The following is a 26,241-nucleotide window of genomic DNA, read 5'->3' as shown; positions in this document are numbered from 1 at the left end:
AGCCCCAAGAAAGTTATCAACCTAGCAATAGAGGTATGTTAGCCCCAGAATAAAGGGTGCTATATATTTTCCACAACCAAGTTTAAAAGCCTTAAATGGACCAAACTAATCCACAAGTTACTGACATAACACAGCTCAATACTCTTTAAAAAAAAAAAAAAGTAACAAAACCTATAAATAATGTAAAACTCAAAATTTCTAGCATGTAATAGAAAATTACCATTCATGCAAAAAAAAAATTATAATCAGAAAAAACTCAATCAATAGAAACAGACCTAACAATAACACAAATAATGAAATTATTAAGCAAGGACCTTAAAACACCTACTTAACAAACCTTATAATTATGCTTAAATATATATAAAAAAACATGAATATAATATGGAGAGAAAAGATAATAAACACAAAGACAGAATGTCTAGAGATAAAAATTACAGTACCTGAAAAAAAAAAAAAAAAAAAAAAAAACCTCTGATGGAATCAGTTAACACTAAAATTGCAAAAGTATGTAACAGTTTACATTAATAGAAATGAAGACAAAGGAGCGCCTGGGTGGCTCAGTGGGTTAATCCTCTGCCTTCGGCTCGGCTCCGGTCATGATCTCAGGGTCCTGGGATTGAGTCCCACATCGGGCTCTCTGCTTAGCAGGGAGCCTGTTCCCCTCCCCCCTCTGCCTGCCTCTCGGTCTGCTTGTGATCGCTCTCTGTGTCAAATAAATAAAATCTTAAAAAAAAAAAAAAAGAAATGAAGACAAAATAAACACTTTTATAAACACACACAAAGATACAGAATATAGACTGTATTCACTGCCAGTAAACTGTTACTACAAGAAATGTTAAAGGAGGGGCACCTGGGTGACTCAGTCATTAAGTGTCCACCTTCAGCTCAGGTCATGATTCCAGGGTCCCTGTGATCGAGTACCATGTCAGGCTCGGAAGCTCAGTGGGAAGCTTGCTTCTCCCTTTCCCATTCCCCCTGCTTGTATTCCCGGTCTCGCATCTCTGTCAGATAAATAAAACCTTAAAAAAAAAATGTCTTTGTAGGGGCACTGAGGTGGCTCAGTCTGATACATGGCTGCCTTCAGCTCAGGTCATGATCCCAAGGTCCTGGGATTGAGCCCTGTGTTGGTCTCCTTGCTCAGCAGGGAGATTGCTTCTCCCCTCCCAACCTCTCTCTCTCTCTCAAATAGGTAAAATCTTTCAAAAAACAAACAGCAGTGGTATCTTTGTGTGTATCAGTTACAAAGTCCAGGTCTAACTCTAGCGGTCTCTTCACGTTCATGACAGCACTCCACGTGGCGTACTCCCTTGGTCATCACCTGCATGCAGGTTCACTGCTCCCTGGACAAAATGCTTATCAGTTTGCGTTTTGCTATCAATGAAATGGCCCCCCATCCCCCTAAGCCTGCTAATATCTTGGATGAATCCTTGCTGGTTTTCCATCTGCAAGCCAACTACATTTTGCCCAACTTTCAGTTTTGTTCAACAAAATGTCCTGCCTTTTTATACAATTACAACCTAACTGTTACAGGAGTAATTTTGTTTGTCTAAGTATTTTAAAGATTCCAGATTTCAAACTTCAGAACTTCTTCCATGCTCAAAAGCTAAATGTCACGTGGCTTTACCCTAAAAGCTTGATGTCTTATTTGAGAGAGCCCACCCATGTGTGTATGAGCACAAATGCGGGGGGGGGGGGCTGGTGAGGCAAGGGGCAGGGCAGCAGCACAGAGAGAAGAGAGACAAGCAAACTTCCTACTGAGTGTGGAGCCTGACACCGGCCTTGATCCCAGGACCCTGGGTTCATGACTTGAGCTAAAGTAGACCCGTAACGGACTGAGCCACCCTGGTACCCCAAAGCTTGAATGTCTTTTAATAAAGTGAACTGTGTCTCCGAACCCATTCCAAAAACAAAACAAAATCCAAAAATAAAAAAGATGGACATGAAAGTGGAAATAAATCAATCCACAATTGTAGTTGGAGATTTCCAAGACTCTTCTCTCAGTAACTGATAGAAGCAGACAAAACAATCATTAAGGATATAGAAAGACTCATACAACATATTCAATCTGAGCTGACATTCATAAGACATTGTCCAACAGTAAGATTACAGAGTACATAGGAGACAGTCAACAAGATAGACCTTATATGCTAGACCACAGAGCAAGTCTTAAGACATCTGGAAAAATGAAGATCATACAAGGTGTGTTTTCTTTTTTTTTTTTTAAGATTTATTTATTTGACAGACAGAGATCACAAGTAGGCAGAGAGGCAGGCAGAGAGAGAGAGTTAGGGAAGCAGGCTCCCTGCTGAGCAGAAAGCCGGATGTGGGGCTAGATCCTAGGACTCTGGGATCATGACCTAAGCCAAAGGCAGAGGGCTTTAACCCACTGAGCCACCCAGGCGCCCCCAAGGTGTGTTTTCTGACCATAATGGAATTACACTAGCAACTAATAACAAAAATACCTGGAAAACCCTCAAATATGTTTAAATTAAATAGCATACTTCTAAACAACATATGGATGAAATAAAAACTCTCAAGGGGAATTAGAAAGTATTTTTAACCGAATGAAAATAAAGACACAACTTACCAAATTTGAAAGATGCAGCTGAAGCAGTGCTTAGAGGAAAATTTACAGCACTGGAAGCTTATATTTAAAAATATTTAAAAAGAGGGGCGCCTGGGTGGCTCAGTGGGTTAAAGCCTCTGCCTTTGGCTCGGGTCATGATCCCAGGCTCCTGGGATGGTGCCCCGCATCAGGCTCTCTGCTTGGCAGGGAGCCTGCTTCCTCCTCTCTCTCTCTCTGCCTGCCTCTCTGCCTACTTGTAATCTCTGCCCGTCAAATAAATAAAATGTTTTAAAAAAATTAAAAAGATTCAAAATTGATCATCTAACCTTCACCTTAAACTAGAAAACTAAGAGCAATTCAAACGCAAAGTAAGCAAAGGAAACATACTGTAAGAGCAGAAAACAGTGAAATAGAAAAGAGAAAACTAAAAATCAACGAAACCAAAGCTGGTTAAGAATAAGGGGGAAAAAAAGGCAAACTACAAAATCCAAAATGATAATCCAAATGATAATAATCAAGACTTTAACGTAAGGAGTAGGACTAAAGTGCAAGATCACAATGGCTGGAGTTATCATAGAAAATTAGCCTCGAGCAAATAGCATTCTTCAGGTAAGCAGGATAAAGGAACTACAGAGTTCAACAGCCTTAATCAAATCACAAAATCTACACTGAGCATCTAGTTCATGCTTAAGATGAACCAACCAAGGCAAGAGACCTGCAGAAAGGATCTGGGGGTAAAGGCAAATAGACTTAAGTAGAACAACTGTGAGGCTTAGTGAGTTCTCTGACTATAGCTGGTTCTTGAACTGCCTGCCAGCTGCATGGTTTTTACCACCCAACACACCAGTTCCACTGCAGTTACCAGGGCTTTATTCCTGGTGGCTAAAAAGTATGAATTCCCAAGTACCACATTCCTTTAAGAAAAGCCAGAGCTGCTGGGGATTCAGGGAAGCAGGAAAGAAAATGTCACTGAATGAGCGACTCCACAGGCTAGGTAACACGGTAATAACTTTACACATGTTATGCCGTTAAGTCTTCAGAAAAGGAACAAATTTGGGGGTGCCTGGGTGGCTTAGTCGCTTAAGCATCTGCCTTTGGCTCCGGTCATGATCCCAGGTCCTGGGACAGAGCCCAGTATTGATTTCCCTGTTCAGCGGGGAGTCTGCTTCTGCCTCTCCCTCTGCCCTTCCCCTTGCTCCTGCTCTCTCAAATAAATAATTATTTTAAAAAAAGGAACAAATTCAACTTCCATAACTTGCCCAACATACCACATGACCCACTTGGAAGGGGATGTAGCAAAGTAAAAACTGATGTTAGGATGACAGGATTCTAGGTGTTTTCTTGCTTTTCTTAGTATCTAACAGTAATCAAAAAAACCTGGAACTCTGATACATCAGGTGGCAACTTTTTTTTTTTCACTTAAAAGTAAATGTATGGGGTGTCTGGGTGGCTCAGTGGGTTAAAGCCTCTGCCTTTGGCTCAGATCATGATCCCAGGGTCCTGGGATCGAGCTCCGCACTGGGTTCTCTGCGCAGCAGGGAGCCTGCTTCCTCCTCTCTCTCTGCCTGCCTCTCTGCCTACTTGTGATCTCTGTCAAATAAATAAATAAATAAATAAGCAAGCAAGCATGCAAGTAGGTAAGTAAAAATAAATGTATGGCTGGACAGGGAGATGTATAGCCAGGTAACAGATAAATGTCATAATACATTTGTCCAAACCCACAGAACATACAACACCAAGGGTGAACCGGAAGGTAAACTACGGCCTCTGGATGATTATGATGTGTTGGTGTAGGTTTATCCTTGGTAAAGAAAGTTCCACTCTGGTGAGTGGTGTTGAAAATGAGGAAGGCTGTCCACGTGTTGGGGCAAGGAGTATAATGAGAAATCTCTGTCTCTTCCTCTCAATGTTATTTTAAACCTAAAATTGTTCTGAAAATTTAAGTCTAAAAATAACTAAAATGAAATAGAAGTCAAAACAAAACCCCCAAAGAAACACAAACACATCTACTGCCAGGCACAGATGTTCTCTTGAGGTAGGTCTAACTTATTTTTTCATTTTTTTTTTTAAATCTTATTTATTTATTTGACAGACAGAGATCACAAGTAGGCAGAGAGAGGGGGGAAGCAGGCTCCCCGTCAAGCAGAGAGCCCGATGCAGGGCTCGATCTCTGGACCGAGATCATGACCCGAGCCGAAGGCAGAGGCTTAACCTACTGAACCACCCAGGTACCCCTATTTTTTCATTTTTTAAAGATTTTTTTTTTTTTAATCATTATTTAGAGAGAGGACACCTGGATGGCTCAGTCAGTTAAGCATCTGCCTTCGGTGCAGGTCATGATCCCAGGGTCATGGGATCAAGCCCCTCATTGGGTTCCCTGCTCTGCAGGGAGCCTGCTTCTCCCTCTCCCTCTGCCTGCCCCTCCCCCTGCACTCTCAAATAAAATAAAATTTTATACAAACAATATATTTAGGGGCACGTGGGTGGCTCAGTGGGTTAAGCCTCAGCCTTCAGCTCGGGTCATGATCTCAGGGTCGTGGGATCAAGCCCCGCATCAGGCTCTGCTCAGCGGGGAGAGCTGCGTCCCCCTCTCTCTCTGCCTGCCTCTCTGCCTGCTTGTGATCTCTCTCTGTTGAGTAAATAAGTAAAATTAAAACATATATATATATATAATTTTATTTTTTTTTAAGAGAAAGACAGCAAGAAAGAGCATGAGTGGGGGGCTGGGAGGGAGAAGCAGGCTCCCTGCCCAGCACAGAGCCCAATGTGGGGCTTGACCCCAGGACCAGACCACGACCTGAGCCAAAGGCAGATGCCTAAGAGACTGAGCTGCCCAGGCGCCCCACCCAGGCACCCCACCCAGGCACCTCTGTCCCTCTGGCTTTAGACTTCAAGTCATCTGGACATGCAGAAAGGGATTCCCTGGTGAGGGAAGCAGAGCAGGAAGGCAGGAAACCAAGTAGGAAGGTAGCCACAAGGCCCTTCCCAAACGGAAGCTAAGCAGACTGTACCTCATAAGTCAGACTATCCAAGTCCATTTCTGTTTTCCTTCTATTATTCCTGGCCCTCACCAAAACCTTTCTTAAATGTCCCAGCGTTATTTTATAGCTAGGACGGAAGGGAACGGTCCTATCTCCAAGTTCCAGCTAGTGTGCTACATACACCTAAAGCAAGAATGATGAAAGCATCTAAAGTGGTAGTGGCAGCGATGATTGCAAGCCTCCAAGGAGGAAGGACATTTTAGAGGACCTTAAGATTCAGCCACCTCTTACCCTACTGGATATTTCCCTCTATCAAGACTGGAAGACCAAGAAATTTTATTCCAAGTACTTTGCCTTAACACACCTCAAGAAATAAATCCCTATATTCTACTATCTGATCATAATCCCTGATTCCTCCAATTAATGATGGCAAACCTTTACTAAGCAATTTATTGAATATAACTTACTATATTAATTCTCACAAAAGCCCCCTGAACTAGATAACACATTCAGTATTCCCATTTTTTAAAAGATTTTTTATTTATTTATCTGACAGGGAGAGAAGTCACAAGTAGGCAGAGAAGCAGAGGGGGAGGGGGAAGCAGGCTCCCTGTTGAGCAGAGAGCCTGATGTGGGGCTCAATCCCAGGACCCTGAGATCATGACCTGAGCTGAAAGCAGAGGCTTTACCCAGTGAGGCACCCAGACACCCCATATCCCCATTTTTAAAAAATATCTGAGAGGTGGGGGGAGAGAGAGAAGCAGTCGATTCCCCACTGAGAGGGGAGCCCTGGCTCAATCTCAGGGTTATGAGATCATGACCTGAGCCGAAATCAAGAGTCAGAAGCTTAACTGAGCCACCTAGCTGCCCCTCAGCATCCCCACCCCCCTTTTTTTTCAAAGACCTTATTCACGAGAGAGAGACAGACCACAAGCAGGGGGAGAGGGAAAAGCAGACTCCCCACTGAGCTGGGAGCCTGACACGTGGCTCTATCCCAAAACCTGGAGATCATGACCTGAGCTGAAGGCAGATACTCCACCATCTGAGCCACTCAGGCACCCCTCCCCATTTTTTAAAAATTTAAGTAATCTGTAACCCAAGTTGGGGCTCAAATTCACAATCCTGAGATCAAGAGTTGCATGTTCTTCTAACTGAGCCAGCCAGGCACGTCATCATCAGTATCCCCACTTTATGAAAAGAACTAAGGCCCAAAGTGGGGCCTTATCCCAAAATCCCAACTAGTTATGTGACAGAGCTATGATCTGAACCTGACTGGACTCCAGAACCTGTCCTTCTAACTGCTTCTAAACCGCTTCCCTAATCTCTGACCTCACAGGCTCTGACCTCTCAGGTTCTCACCTCTAACCTATCTATCTACTCCTTTGATCCCTACACTTTCTCCCAAGATCTCTGGCCTCGTCTGGTCTCTTCCTACCCACCATGCCCATCCAAACAAATCCAGGATCCCAAAAGAAGCCAGCACTCTGGATTTCCCTGCATCCAATCCCTCACCACTCCACAACAATCCTCTGGCAAACCCCAATCCTGAATCACCTCACTGCCATGATATGATGGACTTTGTCCATCCTGTCACTGAGTAGCTAAGTATTTCTGGGAAGAACTCACACTCAAGAGTTGTCCTCATTTTCCTGATACCCACCTGGGGCACAATTTCTTCAACAATCCTATTATTCCCTCACCACCATGCTCAAGTCCAACCCAGGCAAAACTGAAAAATTCAAGATTATAATTTCCCACTCAACTTTATATTCACATCTGTCCAGACCTCTTTTCTCTTAGGTTCAGAGGATATTTCCCTCTGCCTGTCCTTTACTGTATCCCCACATTCGACACTTCAGTAATGGAACACTGCTCCATTACTTACCACACTGGTCTGCTGTACCCTTAACTGTCCCCTGGCTCCCTAATGGGAAGATCCTCAAGCCAATCCCATTCAAAAATAGTGCCTTGGCTTAGATCTCCCTCTAGGTGGCGTATTATGTCCATCTTCCTTTTACTCCAGCTCTGGCAAGTTGCCAGTCCTTGCTGTCTCCACTCCCTTATTTCCCATAAAGCCTCACCCACTGCAATCTGGCTTCTCTCCCCACTATTTCTGAAACAGCTCTTGCTAAGGTCACCAATGACGTCCTGACCGCCAAATCCAATGGATACTTTTCAGGCCTTATCTAACTAAAACACTCTTAGGCAACTGACACCCTTAAATGCCCGCCTCAATTCCTGACATCCTTGGCTCTGATGAGCTGGCACTCTCCCAGTCTGGCCACACTGCTTCTCAGTGTTTCCTATGGTTCCAAATTCATCCCTCTGCTCTTCTTTCCTTACACCTGACCTAGACAATCTTGCTTACTCTTGAACTTTAAACGACCACCTTCGACAGACTCTAAATCTTCCACCTAGACCTCTCTTCCAAGCTTCAGATTGCAAAATATCTCCATTTGGACATCCTACAAGAGCCTTGAAATTACCCCTTCACTGCTCTTTCTTACCTCATTTCTCCCTCAAAAACTTAAAGTCCAAATTATTTTTCAGCAAATCTGAAAAAAGACTATCAATTTAAGGTGGGAAACACACACACACGCATATATACTTACCTTGGAACAGAAGAAAAAGGATATAATAAATGCCTGCCAAACACCTCCATCTAGATGTTCCCAGGAACCTCGAACTTGTTACATCCTCAACTAAATCTATTTATCTTCCCTCCTAAACCTGCTCTTCTTCCTGTACTCTTCCAGGTGGTAGTGCCAATATCTACCTAGTCAGCCATGCCCAAAACTGTTACTTTCCTTTCCCTCTGGCATTCCACCAAAATGAGGCTCTGCTGACTTTACCTGCTAACTACTTATCAGATCTGCTCCTGTCCCCTCACTGTTGTCATCACTGTCATTGGTAATTCAGAACCTCCAAACCCCAATCCTGATTTTTTTTTCTTTTTTTTTTAAGATTTTATTTATTTGTTAGAGAGAGAGAGTGAGTGAGTGAGCACAGCAGAGTAGTAGGCAGAGGCAGAGGGAGAAGCAGGCTCCCTGCCAAGCAAGGAGTCTGATGTGGGACTCGATCCCAGGACGCTGGGATCATGACCTGAGCCGAAGGCAGCCACTTAACCAACTGAGCCACCCAGGCGTCCCCAAACCTGATTTTCTACCCCATCCCAAACCCATCCTCCTCACAGCTGCAAGAAGAATCATACCTAACACAGAAATCTGAAAAAGTTGCTCTTACACCTAAGACCCTCACAGGATTTTTTTTTTTTAAGATTTTATTTATTTGACAGACACAGATCACAAACAGGCAGAGAGGCAGGCAGAAAGAGGAAGAAGCAGGCCCCCTGCTGAGCAGAGAGCCAGATGCGGGGCTCGATCCTAGGACCCTGAGACCAGGACCTGAGCCTAAGGCAGAGGCTTAACCCACTGAGCCACCAAGGCACCCCCCTCACAGGATTCTTAACAAGGCATGCAATACCCTCCAGGATCTGGCTCTTGCTTATCTATCCCGCCCCTGTATCTCAACATTCCCAACTCAACAACCATACCCCAATAAACCTGAGCCTTGTATAGCCCCACACATATCATGCTAGTTACCTCTCCTGGAATAAGGCTGAAGGAATGCCCTCCCTCACCCGCCTCATCACGTTACTTCTTCCAGGAAGCCCTTCCTCTCCCTCTCCCAGACTGGGCTAGAAACATTAACATAAGCCTTCTCAAAGATTCCCAAATAATACAATAGCTCTATAAACCCTACATCCTGTTATAGTTCTCCTATCCATGGATGTGTCTCTCCAACTAGGCAGGCCAACTCAACAAAAGCAGAGACTCTATCTTACGTGTAGTGTGCAGAGCCTTCAACACAGTAGTTATCAACAAACACCAATGGAATGAATGAGTTACACAATTCCTAATATCCAGCCCTTGGAGGAAATAAACCCACCTAAAAAGATAAAAGTTTTCTCTTCTTTTCTCTCTTTCCAGCAGGCAGAGGCAGAGGGAGAAGCTTCTCCCTCTGCCTCTGCCTGCCACTCTGTCTGCTCGCTCTCTCTCCCTAACAAATAAATAAATAAATAAATAAATAAAAGAACCTAGCACTTCCCTCTCTTTTTGGCATCATGGGCACCATTATGGCAGCATGGAAAGACAGCAAGAAGAGCAAGGTGGCTTTTTTTTTTTTTTTTTAAAGAATATATGGTTATTTTTTAAAAAGATTTTATTTATTGGGGAGAGGGAGAGAGAAAACGAGTAAGCACGAGAGAGCGAGAGCGCATGAGAGGGGAGAGGGTCAGAGGGAGAAGGAGACCCCCACTGAGCATGGAGCCTGATGTGGGACTCGATCACAGGGCTCTGGGATCATGACCTGAGCTGAAGGCAGTCGCTTAATGACTGAGCCACGCAGGTGCCTGCAAGGTGGCTTTTTAAACCTTACATAAACTTAAGTATACAGTTAACAAATCCCCAAATTACTCTCTCAATTCCAGCCTTCAGCTGGGCCTTCAGAAGCAACTGAAAGGGAGAATAAACACCGAGATAGCTAGTTATGCTTGCTTTTTAACATACACACAGTTATTGGTTAAAAGACAAACTATGTGAATAAAACGATAAGCCTCTGGTAAGATGAGAAAAACGAAAATTTTGTTCAAATTGAAGAACCAACCTTCTGTTGTTAATTTAGAGTCATCACAACTACAGAGAACTAGGCTGCACATTCCCTACAGGGCATTCTCAGAAAGTACTTGAGCTATTTGACATCCTAAGCTGCATACCATAAACATGGAAACTGGCACACGGAGAAAAGCTGGGAACAAGAACCAACCAGGGGAAGAGATGAAAGGGACTGGAGATGGACAGGGAACATGAGGCAAGCTAGGCTTTATATACCTTGGTGAAGGTGGTGGAGCCAGAGGCCATCAGAATTTGACGCACACGGTTGTGGAAGCGCTGCATTGACTCATCATCCACACGCAAGAAACACTGAGCTGTCCGCTCCTTAGTAACCTAAACCATATGGTCAAGGTTAATTTGTCTCTGATACTGCCACAGAAGCAAGGCCCAACTCTGACCCCCGCGCCCCCTACTCAACTCTATCCACCCAACAAGGCTCAATCGATAACGAAAAGGTGTGGTGTTCCTCACCCCCAAGCAGCCCAGAGGTACAGGGGTGGTAATGCTGCTCCAAGCCCCTTTCCAGACTATACCTCATTCTGTAGGTTCCAGACCCCATCCTTGTGGGTGAACTCCTCATAGCTGGTGCGGCATTTAGGTAGGATGCGGCACTCAAAGCCACACATGTTGAACAGCAGGTTGGGGTTGTCCTTACTGTACACAGACACGAAGCTGTTCTCCCACTGAACTGTAGTCACTGACCGTGGCAGACGGTTCTTGATGTCCCAGAACACTGCTCGACCCCTGCTCACGGGGAACATACGGTCACGTGAGTCTCCTGGAACCTGAAGGAACCTCCCTCAGAAGGCCAGACTCACAAATATTCTACAGAGTACACTCCTCCCACCCAGGACACAACCTCATAAATTCCCTCTGTTCTCTGGGTCTCTCAGGCTGATGTCCTTCCAGCTCCTGCAGCCCCAACTTAGACTTACAAGTTTACATCATGCTTCATGAGGCGCATGCGGGCATCTCGGGGCCAGCACTTCTTGTTATTATAGCCAACGATATTTTCGTTGTTGGGGTCAGGGTGCTCTGTCAGGTAGCGCTGGATCAGGTCCCGAGCCTCATCTGCTGTGAACCTGTACCAGGCAAGACGCAGTGCTGAGACTGATACAACCTGGGACCCATGAGCCCTACAGCTCTGCAGATGAAGCTCACCTCCAACTCCCACCCGACGCATAGGACTTCATTCCATTTTAAAGCCTCAACCCACCATAATTCAACTAAGTTACAAGAGCTACGTCCAGAGGCTGGGCATATGCCTCAGTGCCCTACAAGGATACAAATCCAGGCAAGCCCTCACCTGAAGAAAATGTGGATACGATCGATGTATCTGCAGAAGAGACGGATGGGGTGGGCAGCCTCCGTGGCTATGTCCTGGAAACTGAGGAAGTCATTTGGCATCTGAGGAGGCCCAGCCATCTCACTGGCCCGGTGCAGTCCTAGCACCAGCAAATCCATCACCAAGCCATAGTACTGCACGATGAATGAGGCAAACTGCAGGCCTCTAATGATCCCGTAGGAATTTGTATGGTTCATGTCCTAGAAAGAAAGATTTACAACTCTGAACAATTCTTTTTTTTTTAATTAATTAATTTGACAAACAGAGATCACAAGTAGGCACAGAAGCAGGCAGAAGAGGGGGGAGGGAGCAGAAGCAGGCTCCCCGCTGAGCAGAGAGCCTGATGTGGGACTCGATCCCAGAACCCTGGGATCATGAACTGAGCTGAAGGCAAAGGCTCAACCCACTGAGACACCCAGGCGCCCCCAACTCTGAACAACTCTAAACTCATGGCCATGTCTCAGGCCTCTCTGGGGCCCATCTTCCTTGGTCCTCCCCTCAGCAAATCCTACCTTAGAGAGCCAGACACACCCCTCCCCAACTCCTTGATACCCTGCCCCTAAGACACACCTTATAATTGATGACAACGTTGTTCTTGGCTGTCATGTAGTCAGCTATGTTGTGGTCTACAATGAGTCGCAGCAGTCTGTTAAGCAGGGTCAAGTCGATCTTTTCATACATCTTCTCAAAGCGTGATTCCAGCATGACATTGCACTCACCCTCACTTGTCTCCCACACATCCTGCAGATTATTGATGCCTGAGGAGTAGGGAGACAGGTCTCCAGCAGGTTAGAAATTCCCTTCCAAGGCTAGTGCCTGCAGTCCCTATCACAATCCATAACCCTGTCCCACTCCACTCATTCACCTGGACTGCTAAGAGTGTCAGCTTTGCTTGATTTAACATCAACGCTATTTCCCTGGCACTATGCAGCAAGAGAATAAACTAATTACACAGCCTGGATGTGGATTTTGACGTACAACTCAATTCACTTCAAATTAACCCAATTCACCTCAATCCCCAAAGACAAAACCAGAAAAGCTTTACCTTGACACCACTTGTAAACAAGCAGAGGAGGTGGTTCTGTGTCAGCAGGCTTGATCCAGGGCGGGAAAAGGCGGCGCTTGTCAGCTTCATACCAAAGGTACTGGTCTAGATAGGCATCAGTGATCTTCTCCAGCGGCTCCACGTCATATACAGGCACCAGGTGGCTGTAGAGATCCATGAACTCAATGCCCACCTGCGGGACAGGGAAGCTGGCTTACTCGGATCCACCAGTCACCTGAGGCAACCCACTACCCTGGATGCCATGAATGAATAGCACAGCCAACAGCACACTTGGGGGCCAGCTTACTCACTTCTTTAAAGGCTCTCTGTGTGAGGAGGTGACGCTTGATGCGGGACAATGCCTCGTGGGGGTTGTCATAGGCTTGCTCGATCAGACCCAGCTCCTCCCTCTGAGACTGGTTTAACCGAGACTTCACACTGACAAGGAAACAGGAAAGATGAATGGGAAAACAAGAGGAAGCCAAACCCAGAAAGGACTGAGGTTAAACATCCTTCCTTTGGGCTCTGACAATGACACTGATCTCCCTGCTCTCACCTTCCCGAAGGAATCCACCTACTCTACCCCTCACCTGTAAGCTTCCTTGAGCCGCTCCAACGCCAAGATGAGTAACTTGGTGTCATGTTTGTAGGAGAGTGGGGGGAATGGGATGGGGGAGAACCTCCGGCTCTCCAACCAATGCACAGTGGTGGTGTACACTGCCACCGCTTCCTCTGCTGTGATGTATGGCCCATCCTGTGAAACAGACATGATAATCAGCCTCCCACCATAGCCTAATCCCTATGGACAAGGCATGGTCCCAACTCTGCAATCTATCCCTCTGCCCACTCCCCACAGCCTAGCCTAAGCTGCCTAACCTTCAGGTAGTTGTGCTGTCGCTCCTGTTCTGCCTTCAGATAGAGACGAGTGAGACGGCCCAGGTTCTTTTTGCAAACAGTCTTGTCCACAGTGGCTCCACGGCGGATCCGTTCTCGGTTGTAGTGGGCAGTGTTGGTCCACCAATCAGCCTTGGCCTTCACATATCGAAGGATCATATTCTCTATAGGTGTTGGCAACCCAGGTACCTGAAAGTACAAAAGGCACAATGAAAAAGTGATAGCAACCACACAGCTCCCAAAGGGAGCCCAGGAGTACTAATCCCATCCCCAGGAAGATGATGTCCATGCCTTCCCCGAGTTGAGGCGACACCCACCTTCCAGGGAATGTTAGCTTTCCAGCAGCGCCAGGCTTCACTGAGATGCTGCAGGATCGTCCGGGCCTTATTCTGTTTGATTCCCTCAGGCATCATGTCCAGAATGTCATGCATGACAGCTGCCCGAAGCTCAAGGTCAAAATGCGACTCCACTCGCTGCTTTGTAACAGTTTTTGCCACCCCCTTAGAGTGTCGACCTAGGAGTAAAATTGATTAAAAGCAAGATTCAGGGGCACCTGGGTGGCTCAGTGGGTTAAAGCTGCTGCCTTCGGCTCGGGTCATGATCCCAGGGTCCTGGGATCGAGCCCCGCATCGGGCTCTCTGCTCAGCAGGGAGCCTGCTTCCTCCTCTCTCTCTGCCTGCCTCTCTGCCTACTTGTAATCTCTGTCTGTCAAATAAATAAATAAATAAAATCTTTAAAAAAAAAAAATAAATAAAAGCAAGATTCATTGCTTTTAATCCGTCTCTACCATCACGCACCCTCATCAACCACGGTTACACTGAAATCAAAAAGTATAAACAGTGTCCACACACCTGACACATGCAAAAAAGATAAGCTATCTCAAGACATTCACAACTATGCTTCCAAGAAATTTCCATCCTACAAATGCAAAATGTCCTAAAGGCCCCAGAAAGAAGTCCAAGAAAACAAATACTAGGTCAGAATCACTGGAGAATGGGACCTCTTAGAGGCAATCAAGCACGAAGGGATTCTCAGTCTCAAACAAGGGAAGGGAATACAAAGGGAACATACGATCTACCTGTGAAGCAACAATAAAACACAAGCGGGACACAGAGAAAACCACTCACCTTCGAACTGTCGGGCCAGGAGGTTGCCCAGCCACCGCTCCAGCAGAGGGGTGATGCCTCGCATAAAAAACAGCCAGACCCGCCAACCAGCAGCCCAGAAGCCACAGCCAGGGCCCTTCCCTACAGGGCCCTATGGTCCCAAGCAGAAATCAAGAACATAAGTTAGCAATTCATTTAGAGAACCATAGGAAACCACACATAGGTGGGATCAAGAGGAACACATCTTAGACAACAGAGTGAAAAAGAGGCAAACTCTGGGACCTCAACATCTGAAATATAGTAAATGAAAAATTCTAAGGCAAAAACCAGTAACTCAGATTCTCTCTTTAAAGGCAGCTTTTGGGATGCCTGGGTGGCTCAGTCAGTTAAGCATCTGCCTGTGGCTAAGGTCATAATTCCAGGATCCTGGGATCCACTCCCGCATCGGGCTCCCAGCTCACAGGGAGTCTGCTTCTCCCTCTGCCTTCCACTCCCCCTGCTTGCACGTGCACACTCGCTCTCTGACAAATAAATAAAATCTTTAAAAAGGGGGGAAAAAAAGACAGCTTTGAGGGAAGTGTTATAATTCATAAGGTGAAGGCAGGTAACAACACACTTAGAGCCTCTAACTCAGTCCCAGTTAAAAGCCCTGACTAGACCTAAAAATTAAACTGGATCTGAAACTCAGGGTCCTGAGATGGAGCCCTGCATCAGGCTCCGCCCTAGTGTGAAGCCTGCTTAAGACTCTCTCCCTGTCCCACTACCACACTACCCCACCCCTCACTGCCTGCCATGAGTGAATGAATGAATAAAGGAACTGGACAGAGAAAGTGGGAGTACGAGGGCAGGGTCCCACCGTGTTGAAGCGGTAATAGATGAGATGCTTCAGGTCCTTGCACATGCGAATCTGCCGCATCAGCTTGTACTTGTACCGGTACATGCCCGTCAGCTGCCCCACGTGAGCAAAGATATACTGCAAGCCATCTGCCAGCTGCAACACAACGACCCCATCGGGCTTTAAGCTAGAGCCAGCTCCACGATTAGCTCAGGCTTCTGTCGGCTTCCCTACCAGGGGCAGGGATCAGGGCTACCTAGCCTCACCTGGAAGGCATCCACATTGCCCAATCGATACTGCACATGACTATCTACCACCAGCTTGGTTAAACGCAGAACTTCTCGACACAGATGGAAAGCATTTCCGAAACGAGATTTCTTTCTTTCCTGGAGAAGGTGCCAGGAATAGAAAAAACACTGATCAGCAATGGTCCCCACTGGAGGGATGCCTTCGAAAGAGCAAAACCAGTCCACCCCTCAAGAAGATCCCTGAGACACAATGCACACACCTTGGTGGTGAGGGTCTTGACGGGTTTAAGGTTGAAGTTGTAATCCAGGTGCAGATAGTTGAGGTTTTTCCGGTGAATGAGAAGGTTGAGCATGTTGTAGCCCTGGCGGCACACCTGCAGCCCCACCTCCACCCAGTCCAGCTTCGTGGACTGGAAGAATTTGGTGGCTTTGAACGAGCGAAACAGGTACCTGGAGTGGAAATAAATGGGAGAGGAAGAGTTAGCTTCCTGGTTAACTCTGGAACGAACGAAGTCTGGGCAATGACCCTCAGGCACCCTACCTCTTCTTTTGGGCTTTAGGAGGCCGGTGCTTCAGGGCGTTCAGCACATAGTACTTCAGCAGTTTCTGGTAGGAGACTCTCACTTTCACAGGCTGTCCGGCAGGACAATGCTCCCGATACCTGGGAAAAACGAGCCAACCAGAGCTAGCCCGTGGGAAAGGCTGCATGCCCACCCAGTTGGGATCTTTTCTCCTATACATCTACTACCATCCCCCCAGGCAGTCTTACCAGTTCTTGACAAGGGGGATGTCCAGGGCGCGGCGGGTGCGACCAGAGCGTAAGTTGAAAGGCCGTGGGGCCCAGAGCAGAGCAATACCATTGGCTGTATTGTCTGTGTAGAGGGGTGTGTCTTTCAGGAAGGGCTCCACAAACTCTGGGAGCTCAAACTCCTCATCATCATCAGGCAACGGTTCCTGGCTCTGAAAGAAGAATCCCCAAGGGTTCAGCTCCCATTGAACTGGGCAGAGAGTTGGGATGAGAGGGAAACTCTCTGGGGCCAAGCACAATGGCTCCATCTACCATGGAAACTGCGCTGCCAGACAAGAGAAGCCCTGAAGGGCCAGGGCAAAAAGGGCCAAGGGAACAGAGAACAAGTCAGGACCAACCAGGAACGCAAGCATCACTCCTCACACCCCACTGGCTCGCCACCAAAGGTCTCCCAAAAGAGCCCCAATACCTTAAATAAACACAAAAAACTATGCAAGGGTAAGGAGGTCTGTTAAGAACACTATGGAACATAGGTAAACATCAAAAACATTACTCCAAGTGTAAAAGGCCAATCACAAAAGACTACATACTGCAAGATCCCATTTATATAAAATCTCCAGAATAGGCAAATCTACAGATTTGCCTCCCAAGGAAGAGAGGTTCGAGGGAAACAGAGTGACTGCTAATGGTATGGGGATTTCTGGGACGATGAAAAGGTTCGAAAATTGCCTCTGGCAATGGCTGAACTACTTCATGAACAAACTAAAAACCACTGAATTGTACACTTAAAATGAGTGAGTTTTATGTGTATATGAACTATATTTCAATAAAAGGACTGGAAGAAACCCAAAATGCAAACAGACCAGAATATACTATAGATATGTCCCAATCACAGAAACCCAGATTATACCAGTAACTTAGTTTGAGCCAAATGCTGAACTGTCAAATTAGCTTAAAGCTCAAGGGGATTGGGACGCCTGGGTGGCTCAGTCATTAAGCATCTGCTTTCGCCTCAGGTCATGATCCCAGAGTCCTGGGATCAAGCCCTGCATCAGGCTCCCTGCTTGGTGGGAAGCCTGCTTCTCCCTCTCCCACTCCCTCTGCTTGTGTTCCCTCTCTTGCTGTGTCTCTGTCAAATAAATAAATAAAATCTTAAAAAAAAAAAAAAATGCTCAAGGGGAACACTAAACAGGATGACAAACATGTCTCCCTTAGCTGAATTTTTATCTAGTAACACTTCAGCCAGTCAGGAAATTTCTCTTCCAAGTACTAAGGTCAGGGATGCCTGCATGGCTCAGTTGGTTAAGCATCTGCCTTTGGCTCAGACCATGATCCCAGGGATCCTGGGATCGAGTCCCACATCAGGTTCCTTGCCCATCAGGGACCTGCTTCCCCTGCTTCTGCTCTGTCTCTGACAAATAAATAAAATCTTTTTAAAAAAATCTTTAAAAAAAAAAAAAAAAAAGAACAACAACATCAACTAAGGTCAAACGTTCCCTCTTCTCACCTTGACGGAGTGCCTATGAGAAATTGGGTTGATCAAAGGATCAAAGTAGAAAGCTGGGAGATCAGGATCCTCAGTTTTGATGAACACAACATTAGGAGTGTGGTACCTAAAATGAAAGAAGAGTAAGCAAGCTCAGGTTCTCCGGCCCTGGCCCAACCCTCTCTTTCCCCCCACCATTGCTTCAGCTCTCACCAGGTAAGGTGGACATGGTGTGGAAGGTTGTTGTACAGGTAAGGAAAAGCAATCTTGTATTCAGTGCGGATAGGCTGCCGGATGATGATCTTGTTAATATCGTTGAATTCATTCCAATCTTCATCCCTAGGGCACAAAATTAAAGATGAGCAGACTAACTGGGGAATTTGGAAACTACAATAGGATCAAGATTAGATTTTATTCAACCCAAGATGCCTATAATCCCTAGTATCTCCAACTTACTGGAGATTGATGTCTCGAACAAGAGGTTCAAATTTGGGGCCTCCAGGAATAGCCATATTGAGTGCTTTGGAGGTAAAGAAGGCCTTCAGATCAAACAGATAGAAGTAGTTGTCATCTACCAAGTCTGTCAGGAGCTGATTGGCCAGGCGGTAGAGAGTAGACATCATGGGCAGTGTGAACTGCCAGCGCTGGTAAGTAGAGCCATTCACATACCTAGGAAAGAAACATAGGCCTATGTCAGGAAGAATACCTAGCCAAGCCATTCTACCTATTGCTCACCCAGGACTCCTTCTGGATTTTCAAAAGTCTAACAGGAACAGAAACTCCAACCACCACTCACTTCCGGCTGTCCCTCAATGGCTGGTGGTCATAGAACCAGTCCAACACAGGGGCATCCTCCTCAGGGTCCAGCTCTAGCTGAATGGCCTCCAGTGGTTCAACATCTAGGATGTTGTCAGCATAGTCCAAAGGTGGCTCCTCATCATCAAAAGGGGGAAAACGCATCCTCTTGAAATGCCTCCTGTCTCTTTTTTCTCGACGCATCATAATCCACATTGACCTAAAAGTCAGTAATGTCACACTATGGTTTCCACCCACTGCCCCCAACCATTAGAGCCGCCGCCGCCACCACCACAACTACCATCACCAGCGCCAACAACAGCAACAACCATATTCCAGCCCTTCATACCCCCACTGAGAGATGTAGACAGGTTCAATGACCCAGGGAATCTCATTGACAAAAGAAATGGCTCCAGTGATGTGGTACAGCACAGGCACATCCCGAATCTGCTCCCAAGGCATAGGCATGTTCTCCAGGAGTTTGAGGACTGCATGGGGCATGTACTTGAGGGCACTGCAACATCAGGGAGAGAGAGGACATAAATGACAAGGTGTTCTGCTACCTGTACCGCAGAGAAGCCACATGGTTATCACAGTACAGCATTCCACAGGAAAGCTTGCCTTACAGTCCAAACTCTCAAACGTAGCACACAGGCCCTCCCTGACCAAGAACCCTGTTCCCCAGCCTCCAATTGTGCCACTCTTGCTCTTAAACTTCACAGTCCACAATATTGGGTTTCTGTCCCTTTATATCAATAGGTGTCCCTCTAAAAACAGCTTTTGGACTATTTACTCTCTGTACCTTCCCATAAATAATAAAATACTTCTCATATTTTATCGTAACCATCTTTCTCATGTCTGTCATGCCACTAAACCATAAGATCCAGAAAGGCCATTATTTTCTCTTCACTGCTCTATCCCTAGCCCCTAGCACAGTTCTCAAAAAACGTTTTTTTTTTTAATAAACAAAACATCTATGGCTATCTTTTTTAAAATAGCTATCTCAGACCAGTTTATTAAGTGGCTAACATTTTTACATCCAAATGGAAAAGAGATTTGCTAAGGCACTTATACCTGTATTCACTCAGCTTGGAGCCACAGAAAAACAAAGAGTATAGAGGCCTCAGGAGTTAAATATCCTGAACCTCAGAATTCTGCTCACTGAGGAGTTACAGGTAACAAGAATGTAGTGTCCTCTTATGGATTTCAACCCAAAGATAGGGACATCTTATCATAGCTTCAACAAGATAAATTAGTACCAGGTCAAGAAAAAAAATTAGGGCAATCAAGAGAGTAATTGAGTATCTGGAAATATCACAGAATCCTAGTTTCCTCTCTTCTCCTCTAACCACCAAGATGGGCTGTCATAGAGGATTCTTGTCGCAAAATGATAGAGCAACTATCCAGGATAGCAACCTATGGGACAGGGAAAAGGGGAAAGGGCCATACTCCAAATTCCAAGAGATTCCTTACCCCAAGTAGACCCTTTTGTCATGGCGAAACTTCCTGTTGGTCATGTCTCCATGGTCTCGAATGATCTTCCTAACATGTTCTGGGGGCATGTCTTCCTTCTGAGCATCCACAAATCCAAACTTCCGCTTTTCCGCATAGCGCTTGGCCTGTAATTGCTGCCATTTTCGGGCTACAAAGACAACTCAGTTTAAACAACTGCACACCCTTACCCTAATCATCCCCACATCTCACCCCAGGGTAAGCCCCTGTCAGGATGTAGGAGTTAGAGGTGGGCATAACAGGAGCACTCCTTGACAATTCTCTTATCTCACTCTGCTTTACTTTTTCCTTTAGCACATTTATGCAATTTTGTTATAGATCCTTAAGTTTTTTATTGTCTACATCCCTCATTGCAACTCCACCCACCAGGGCAGGTTTTTGGTTTTCTTTTTTCCATTGCAATTGCGTCCCCATGGCTTGGATCAGTGGCTGCAAATAACAGACACCTTTAAACACTTAATTAGATGAGAAAATAAATGGGGCTATAAGTGAGCGGGCAGCTTATGCTCTGAACCTTGCCAAAACCGGGAAAGGCAAACCCGCTGCGCGCAGGCGCACACCCGCCCTAAGCCTCGGGGCCTGCAGGCGCCGCTCCCGCACGCGTTCTTCACCTTTCTCTTGCAGCTTCTCCTCCGACATGTAATCTGGCAATGGCGCTAGAGGGCCGGGCACCGGGTTACCCGGCCCTCGGTAGGGAAATACTCCGGCCATTCCCGGAGAATCTAGGAGACAGAGAGAGGAAAAATATAACGAGCAATAGGGCCCAGCAGGAACACATCGACACCCCCGGCCTGCAGTCCTGCTTTGCTCAGAGTTCTCCCAGCCCGGCCCATCCCAACCTTCCGGTTATCCAGCCCGACCCCATCACGCCTCCTGCAGCCCTTAAAGCCCGCAACGCACCCCCACAGGCCCTCTCACAGACAGCCGCTTTCTTCGCAACGCAATGGCGGCAGACCTACGTCCGCTGCGCGTTCCCAACGCCGGGAAGTACGCAACTCTCGTTCAGCACCTCATCCAATAGGAGCCCGGGTGCTCAGACGGATTAGAGAGCTCACCAATCAGACTTGCAGATAGGGCCAGAGGGGGCGGGCCTATAGGCGGAAAGCTAAGAACGCAAGAAGGTGGGGTCCAGGAGCGCAAGCCCCGCCTGCCGCCTTTTTCAGGTTTCCTTGGGGACCGGTAGTAGGTGTTCTTCGCCTTAGCGTCCGCGATCGGGGGCCATCAGACTATCACAGACCTTATTTTTGAAAAATAAATTTGTTAACATCTGCATTTTACACTGTGTCTAGTTTCGTAAATGTATTCTTGAGGTCGGCTAGCTCCGAGTCCTTCAGTCCTTTGTTCATACATTCATTTATTAAGCCCTTGTTTATTGAGTGCCCAGTATGTATCAGAGGTTGGAAATGCAACAGGGGAAAAAGCCAAACCTTGTGGAGTTCATAGGGAGCGGGGAGGTCAATAATCTCATAATGCAATGTGATGGGAGTTGGAGGCAGGGCATATCCCTGCCCGTGAAGTCCAAGAGTTAGACAATGAACCCAGAATAAAAAAGAAGCCTTGCGGAACAACATTGCTTGATGTCTTTACCCCTCCCCTTCCATTTCTTCTCTTTTCTCTCTGGCAATGATTGCGTTATGGAGTATATAGTGGACACTTTATAAATGCTTCTTGTTTTCCTCAGGCTCTGCCCATGTCTTGCTGCCTGAATTGTGTCCCATCTCCTGCCACCCTTGTTTCACTTCCTATCTCTCTTACTCCTTCCTAAAACTTTAAATCTGCCTTGATCAACAGGTAAATTTGTTTGAATTCACACAATTTACTGTGGAGGATGCCAAGGAATTGCAACGGATACAATCTCCTAATCTGGTTTATAATTTAGGACTCAAAGGTAAAATAATTAGAGAAGAATGCAAAGGAGAGTTCAGGCAAGAGCTGGCTGGTGCAGAGATTCACACAGGTCACAGAAGGGAGAGGAGCGTTAGTAAAAATTTGATGGAAATGGGTGAATGTGAAGGATTTGATGGAATAAAGAAAGAGGAAGGAAAAAAGAATCCCAAGTGATAGAAACTGCTAGAGTTGGAGTTTAGAAAGAGGAACCAATATGGCGTGCTCTGAAAACAGCCAGTCTGGCAACAGTAGAAATTCCACTATCATCATTTTTATGTTCATCATTGTCATTGTCACGAAGTTTCACCTGTATAAGGTTCACATGTGTGCCCGGTATTGTTCTAAACCCTGGTAATCTCCTAGTATTGTCTATGATTTTGTTAAAAGTACTGATGTCAATTTCTGGTTTTGATTTTTCTGCTATCATCATGTAAGAAATTCTCAAGTGGGTGAAAGGTACATGGAAACTCTCTGTACTCATTCATTTTCTGTCCCTGAGATCAAGTTTTGAGCTGAGACCTAGAGTTGAACACTTAACCAACTGAGCCATCCAGGCACCACCACCCCCCTTTTTTTAAGATTTTATTTTTGGTAATCTCTACACTCAATGTGGGGCTCTAACTCACAACCCCAAGATCATGTTCTCCACTGACTGAGCCAGCCAGGTGCCCCTGTTCTATTTCTAAACAGTATTATTGAGATATAATTTGCATTCCATAAAGTTCACCTGTTTAAATGATTTTAATCATTTAATGATTTAAATGATTAATGATTTAAATGATTAATGATTTAAAATTAATCATTTAATGATTTAATCATTTAACGATTTTTAAATGATTTAAATAATCCAATGATTTTTAGCATATTTATAGAGTTGTGCAATTGCCATTACTATCTAGTTCAGAACATTCTCATCATCCCAAAAAGAAACCTTGTACCCATTAGCACTCACTGCCCATTTCCTCCTACCTCCTACTCCTCAGTCCTAGACAACCACTAATTACTTTCTGAATGTATAGTTTTACCTTATCTAGACATTTCTTATAATTAGTATCACAATAGTGATCTTTTGTGACTGGCTTCTTTTACTTAGCATGTTTTTGAGGTTTGTCCTCAAAATATACACATGTATACACACATAGGTATATACACATCTGCCTATACATATATGCCTACATATATATAAAATCATCTTTGGAGAAATATCTATTCAGATCTTTTGCCTATATTAAAATTGTGTTGTCTTTTTATTATTGAGTTCTGAAAGCTCTTTATCCTAGATACAAGTTTCCTGTCCTTTATCTGATATGCAAACATTTTCTTTCATTCTTAGGGTTATCTTTTCATTTTCTTGATGGCTTCTTTGAAGGTCAAAAGTTTTCAATTTAAATAAAGTTCAACCTACAAATCTTCTATTGCTTATGATTTTAGTGTCAAATCTTAAAAATTATTGTCTAATCCAACTTACAAAGATGTACTCCTATGTTTTCTTCTAAGAGTTTTATAGTTTTAGCTCCTACATGTAGATCTACGATTCACATCCAGTTATTTTTTGTGTGTGGTGTGAGATAGGGGTCCAAATGACTTCTTTTGTATGTGGATTTTCCGTTGTCCCATCACCATTTGCTAAAAAAAAAAACTATTTTTTTTTCAGTTTTGACTTGTCTTGACCCCTCTGTCAAAAATCAATCAACCATTTGTTTCTTTCTTGATACTCTTTTATTCCATTTATCTATATGTTTATGTTCTCTGCACCACTTTTGCAATCTTAATGTGAGCTTAAATTTATTTCAAAATAGGGGCGCCTGGGTGGCTCAGTGGGTTAAAGCCTCTGCTTTCAGCTTGGGTCATGATCCTGGGATCCTGGGATCGAGCCCCACATGGAGCCCCGCATAGGGCTCTCTGCTCAGCAGGGAGCCTGCTTCCCCCTCTCTCTCTCTGCCTGCCTCTCTGCCTACTTGTGATCTCTGTCAAATAAATAAATAAAATCTTTTTAAAAAACTATTTCAAAATAAAAAGCTAACAAATAAGGTAATTTAGGGATGCCTGGGTGGCTCAGTGGGTTAAGCAACTGCCTTCAGCTCAGGTCATGATCCCAAGGTCCTGGGATGGAGTCCCACATCCGGCTCCTTGCTCAGCAGGGAGACTGCTTCTCTCTCTCTGTCTCTGCCTGCCACTCTGCCTGCTTGTGCATGTGCGCGAGCTCTATCTCTCTCTCTGACAAATAAATAAACAGAAATAAATAAAAATAAAAATAAAAAATAAGTTAATTTAATCCTCAGAACAACCTTAGAAGATATTATTATTATACCTATTTTACTGATGAAAGGCCCAAGTTCAGAATGATTGAATCATCTGCCTAGGTCACATGGCTGATTACACAAAGTATTTGTCAGGTTTTTGTCTAACAACTTTATATGCATTAGTTCATTTAATTGTCACAATAATCCAACAAGGTAGTTGCCTTTTTTTTAAGGATTTTATTTATTTATTTATTTATTTATTTATTTATCTATTTATCTATTTGTTTAAGACAGAGTGAGTGAGAAAGAGAGCATGAGTAGGGGCAAGGGAGAAGAAAAAGCAGACTCCCTGCTGAGTAGAAAGTCACCCACGGGGATTGATCCCAGGCCTCTGGGATCATGATCTGAGCCGAAGGCCGATGCTTAACCAACTGAGCCCCCCCAGGTATCCTGGTAGTTGCTCTTATTAGCCCCAGTTATAGATAAAGAAACTGAAGATCAGAGAAGCTGAGCCACTTGCTCAAGCTCCCACGGAGAGTAAATAATGGAGCCTTGGTCTTACTGTAAGCAACTGGATCCAGAACACATGGGGTTTGTTTGTTTGTTTGTTTGTTTAATAAATTCTGTCCCCAGCATGGGGGTTGAACTCATGATCCCGAGATTAAGAGTTGCATGTTCTACCAACTGAACCAGCCAGGTGCTCCTGGGGCTTATGTTCTTAACCATACTGCTACATCATCTCCTATGGTCATGCTAAGAAGCATAATGTTGGATGGGAAAATCTGTCCTAAGCTGTAGCTGGTCTTGAATTCCAGAGCTTGGGCAGCATTTTGACTTTTTGCCAGTAATTTGATCTATTTCTCAATGTTTTCCAAGCTTTTTCTTTTAAAGCTGGAAAACATTTTTGTAAGTGGAATAACTTATAAATGAAGAAACTTTAAGACTTAAAGAGTTAAGAACTTCTCTTAAGGTCTCTTAACTGGTCAAACATAGTGTGAGTTAGTCTGATGAAGACAAAGCTAAGAACAGATTTGAACAGAAAATATTACCTGCCATATTATGGACCATTCATTACAACCAAGACAGTCTCCTTATTGTTTATGGAGTTAAAAACTGGACTTGATGGGTGCCAGGATGGCTCAGTCAGTTGGGCATCTGTGTTTGGCTCAGGCTGTAATCTCAGGGTCCTGGGATTGAGCCCCAGGTAGGACTCCCTGCTGAGCAGGGAGTCTGCTTTTCCCCCTCCCTTGGCCCTTCCCCTCCACTCATGTTCTCTTTGCGCTCGCTCTCTCTCTTTCAAATACGTAAATTAAATCTTTAAAAAAAAAAAAAACCACCTGGAATTGGTGATTGTGGGTTATATAAATGAAGGAGTCCTCTGGCTAGAAATACACAAGTTTTGAGTCTGGGAGCTCAGGCTAGATATTCAATCAACAGACCAAAGCTGATGCTAAAGCCATAAAAAGAGTGACAGAAAGACAGATGAGGAAGCCTGGAGACACAGCCTGGAACAGAAGGATGCCGGAAAAAGCCAGGGAAGTAATAGCTGGAAAGGTTGGGAGAGGCCCATAGGAAGGAAGAGCTTCATGAGAAGGAAGTCCTCTACCGTGTTAGATGATGCAAGAACTAGAGGAAGACTGGGAAAGGACAAGATCTTGCAAAAAAAGAATTCTCTGGCCGAGGAGAGCAGTTTCAGAGAAATAATGGGACAGTAAGTTTCCTGGTTGCCAAGGAGATTCATAAAACAATGAACACAATGGGAATCAACCATTCATTTGAAAATTTAGCCATTAAAAAAGAAACACAAGAATTTGGACTGTAGCAAGAGTGTTAAGAGAAACTGAGATAAGGAGGAAGGTAGATTAGAATCACTGAAG

General features: G+C 45.0%; 1 protein-coding gene across 1 annotated transcript in view; it reads right to left on the bottom strand.

Moving 5' to 3' along the window:
• Window positions 1–21,238, bottom strand: part of PRPF8 (pre-mRNA processing factor 8) — a 35,853-nt gene extending 14,615 nt beyond the window's left edge. The window contains exons 1-24 of the mRNA XM_032846700.1: window positions 21,135–21,238; window positions 20,846–20,956; window positions 20,196–20,364; window positions 19,072–19,236; window positions 18,724–18,942; window positions 18,384–18,596; window positions 18,141–18,266; window positions 17,949–18,054; window positions 16,463–16,653; window positions 16,235–16,354; window positions 15,954–16,143; window positions 15,712–15,831; window positions 15,467–15,601; window positions 14,632–14,761; window positions 13,822–14,018; window positions 13,487–13,693; window positions 13,201–13,364; window positions 12,922–13,048; window positions 12,611–12,803; window positions 12,136–12,323; window positions 11,527–11,765; window positions 11,156–11,302; window positions 10,754–10,964; window positions 10,437–10,553 (exon numbers count right to left, since the gene is read on the bottom strand). Of these exons, the coding sequence (XP_032702591.1) occupies window positions 10,437–10,553; window positions 10,754–10,964; window positions 11,156–11,302; window positions 11,527–11,765; window positions 12,136–12,323; window positions 12,611–12,803; window positions 12,922–13,048; window positions 13,201–13,364; window positions 13,487–13,693; window positions 13,822–14,018; window positions 14,632–14,761; window positions 15,467–15,601; window positions 15,712–15,831; window positions 15,954–16,143; window positions 16,235–16,354; window positions 16,463–16,653; window positions 17,949–18,054; window positions 18,141–18,266; window positions 18,384–18,596; window positions 18,724–18,942; window positions 19,072–19,236; window positions 20,196–20,364; window positions 20,846–20,945 (3,774 nt within the window). The 5' untranslated portion in view covers window positions 20,946–20,956; window positions 21,135–21,238. The remainder of the gene's footprint in view (window positions 1–10,436; window positions 10,554–10,753; window positions 10,965–11,155; window positions 11,303–11,526; window positions 11,766–12,135; window positions 12,324–12,610; window positions 12,804–12,921; window positions 13,049–13,200; window positions 13,365–13,486; window positions 13,694–13,821; window positions 14,019–14,631; window positions 14,762–15,466; window positions 15,602–15,711; window positions 15,832–15,953; window positions 16,144–16,234; window positions 16,355–16,462; window positions 16,654–17,948; window positions 18,055–18,140; window positions 18,267–18,383; window positions 18,597–18,723; window positions 18,943–19,071; window positions 19,237–20,195; window positions 20,365–20,845; window positions 20,957–21,134) is intronic.
• Between the last annotated feature and the right edge of the window lie 5,003 nt (window positions 21,239–26,241).

Source organism: Lontra canadensis, unplaced genomic scaffold (genome assembly GCF_010015895.1).
Source record: "Lontra canadensis isolate GAN:19392208 unplaced genomic scaffold, GSC_riverotter_1.0 scaffold180, whole genome shotgun sequence".
NCBI classification, from domain to species: domain Eukaryota; kingdom Metazoa; phylum Chordata; class Mammalia; order Carnivora; family Mustelidae; genus Lontra; species Lontra canadensis.
The sequence above is the reverse complement of the archived record's forward strand: the minus strand, read 5'-3'. Positions and strand labels throughout refer to the sequence as shown.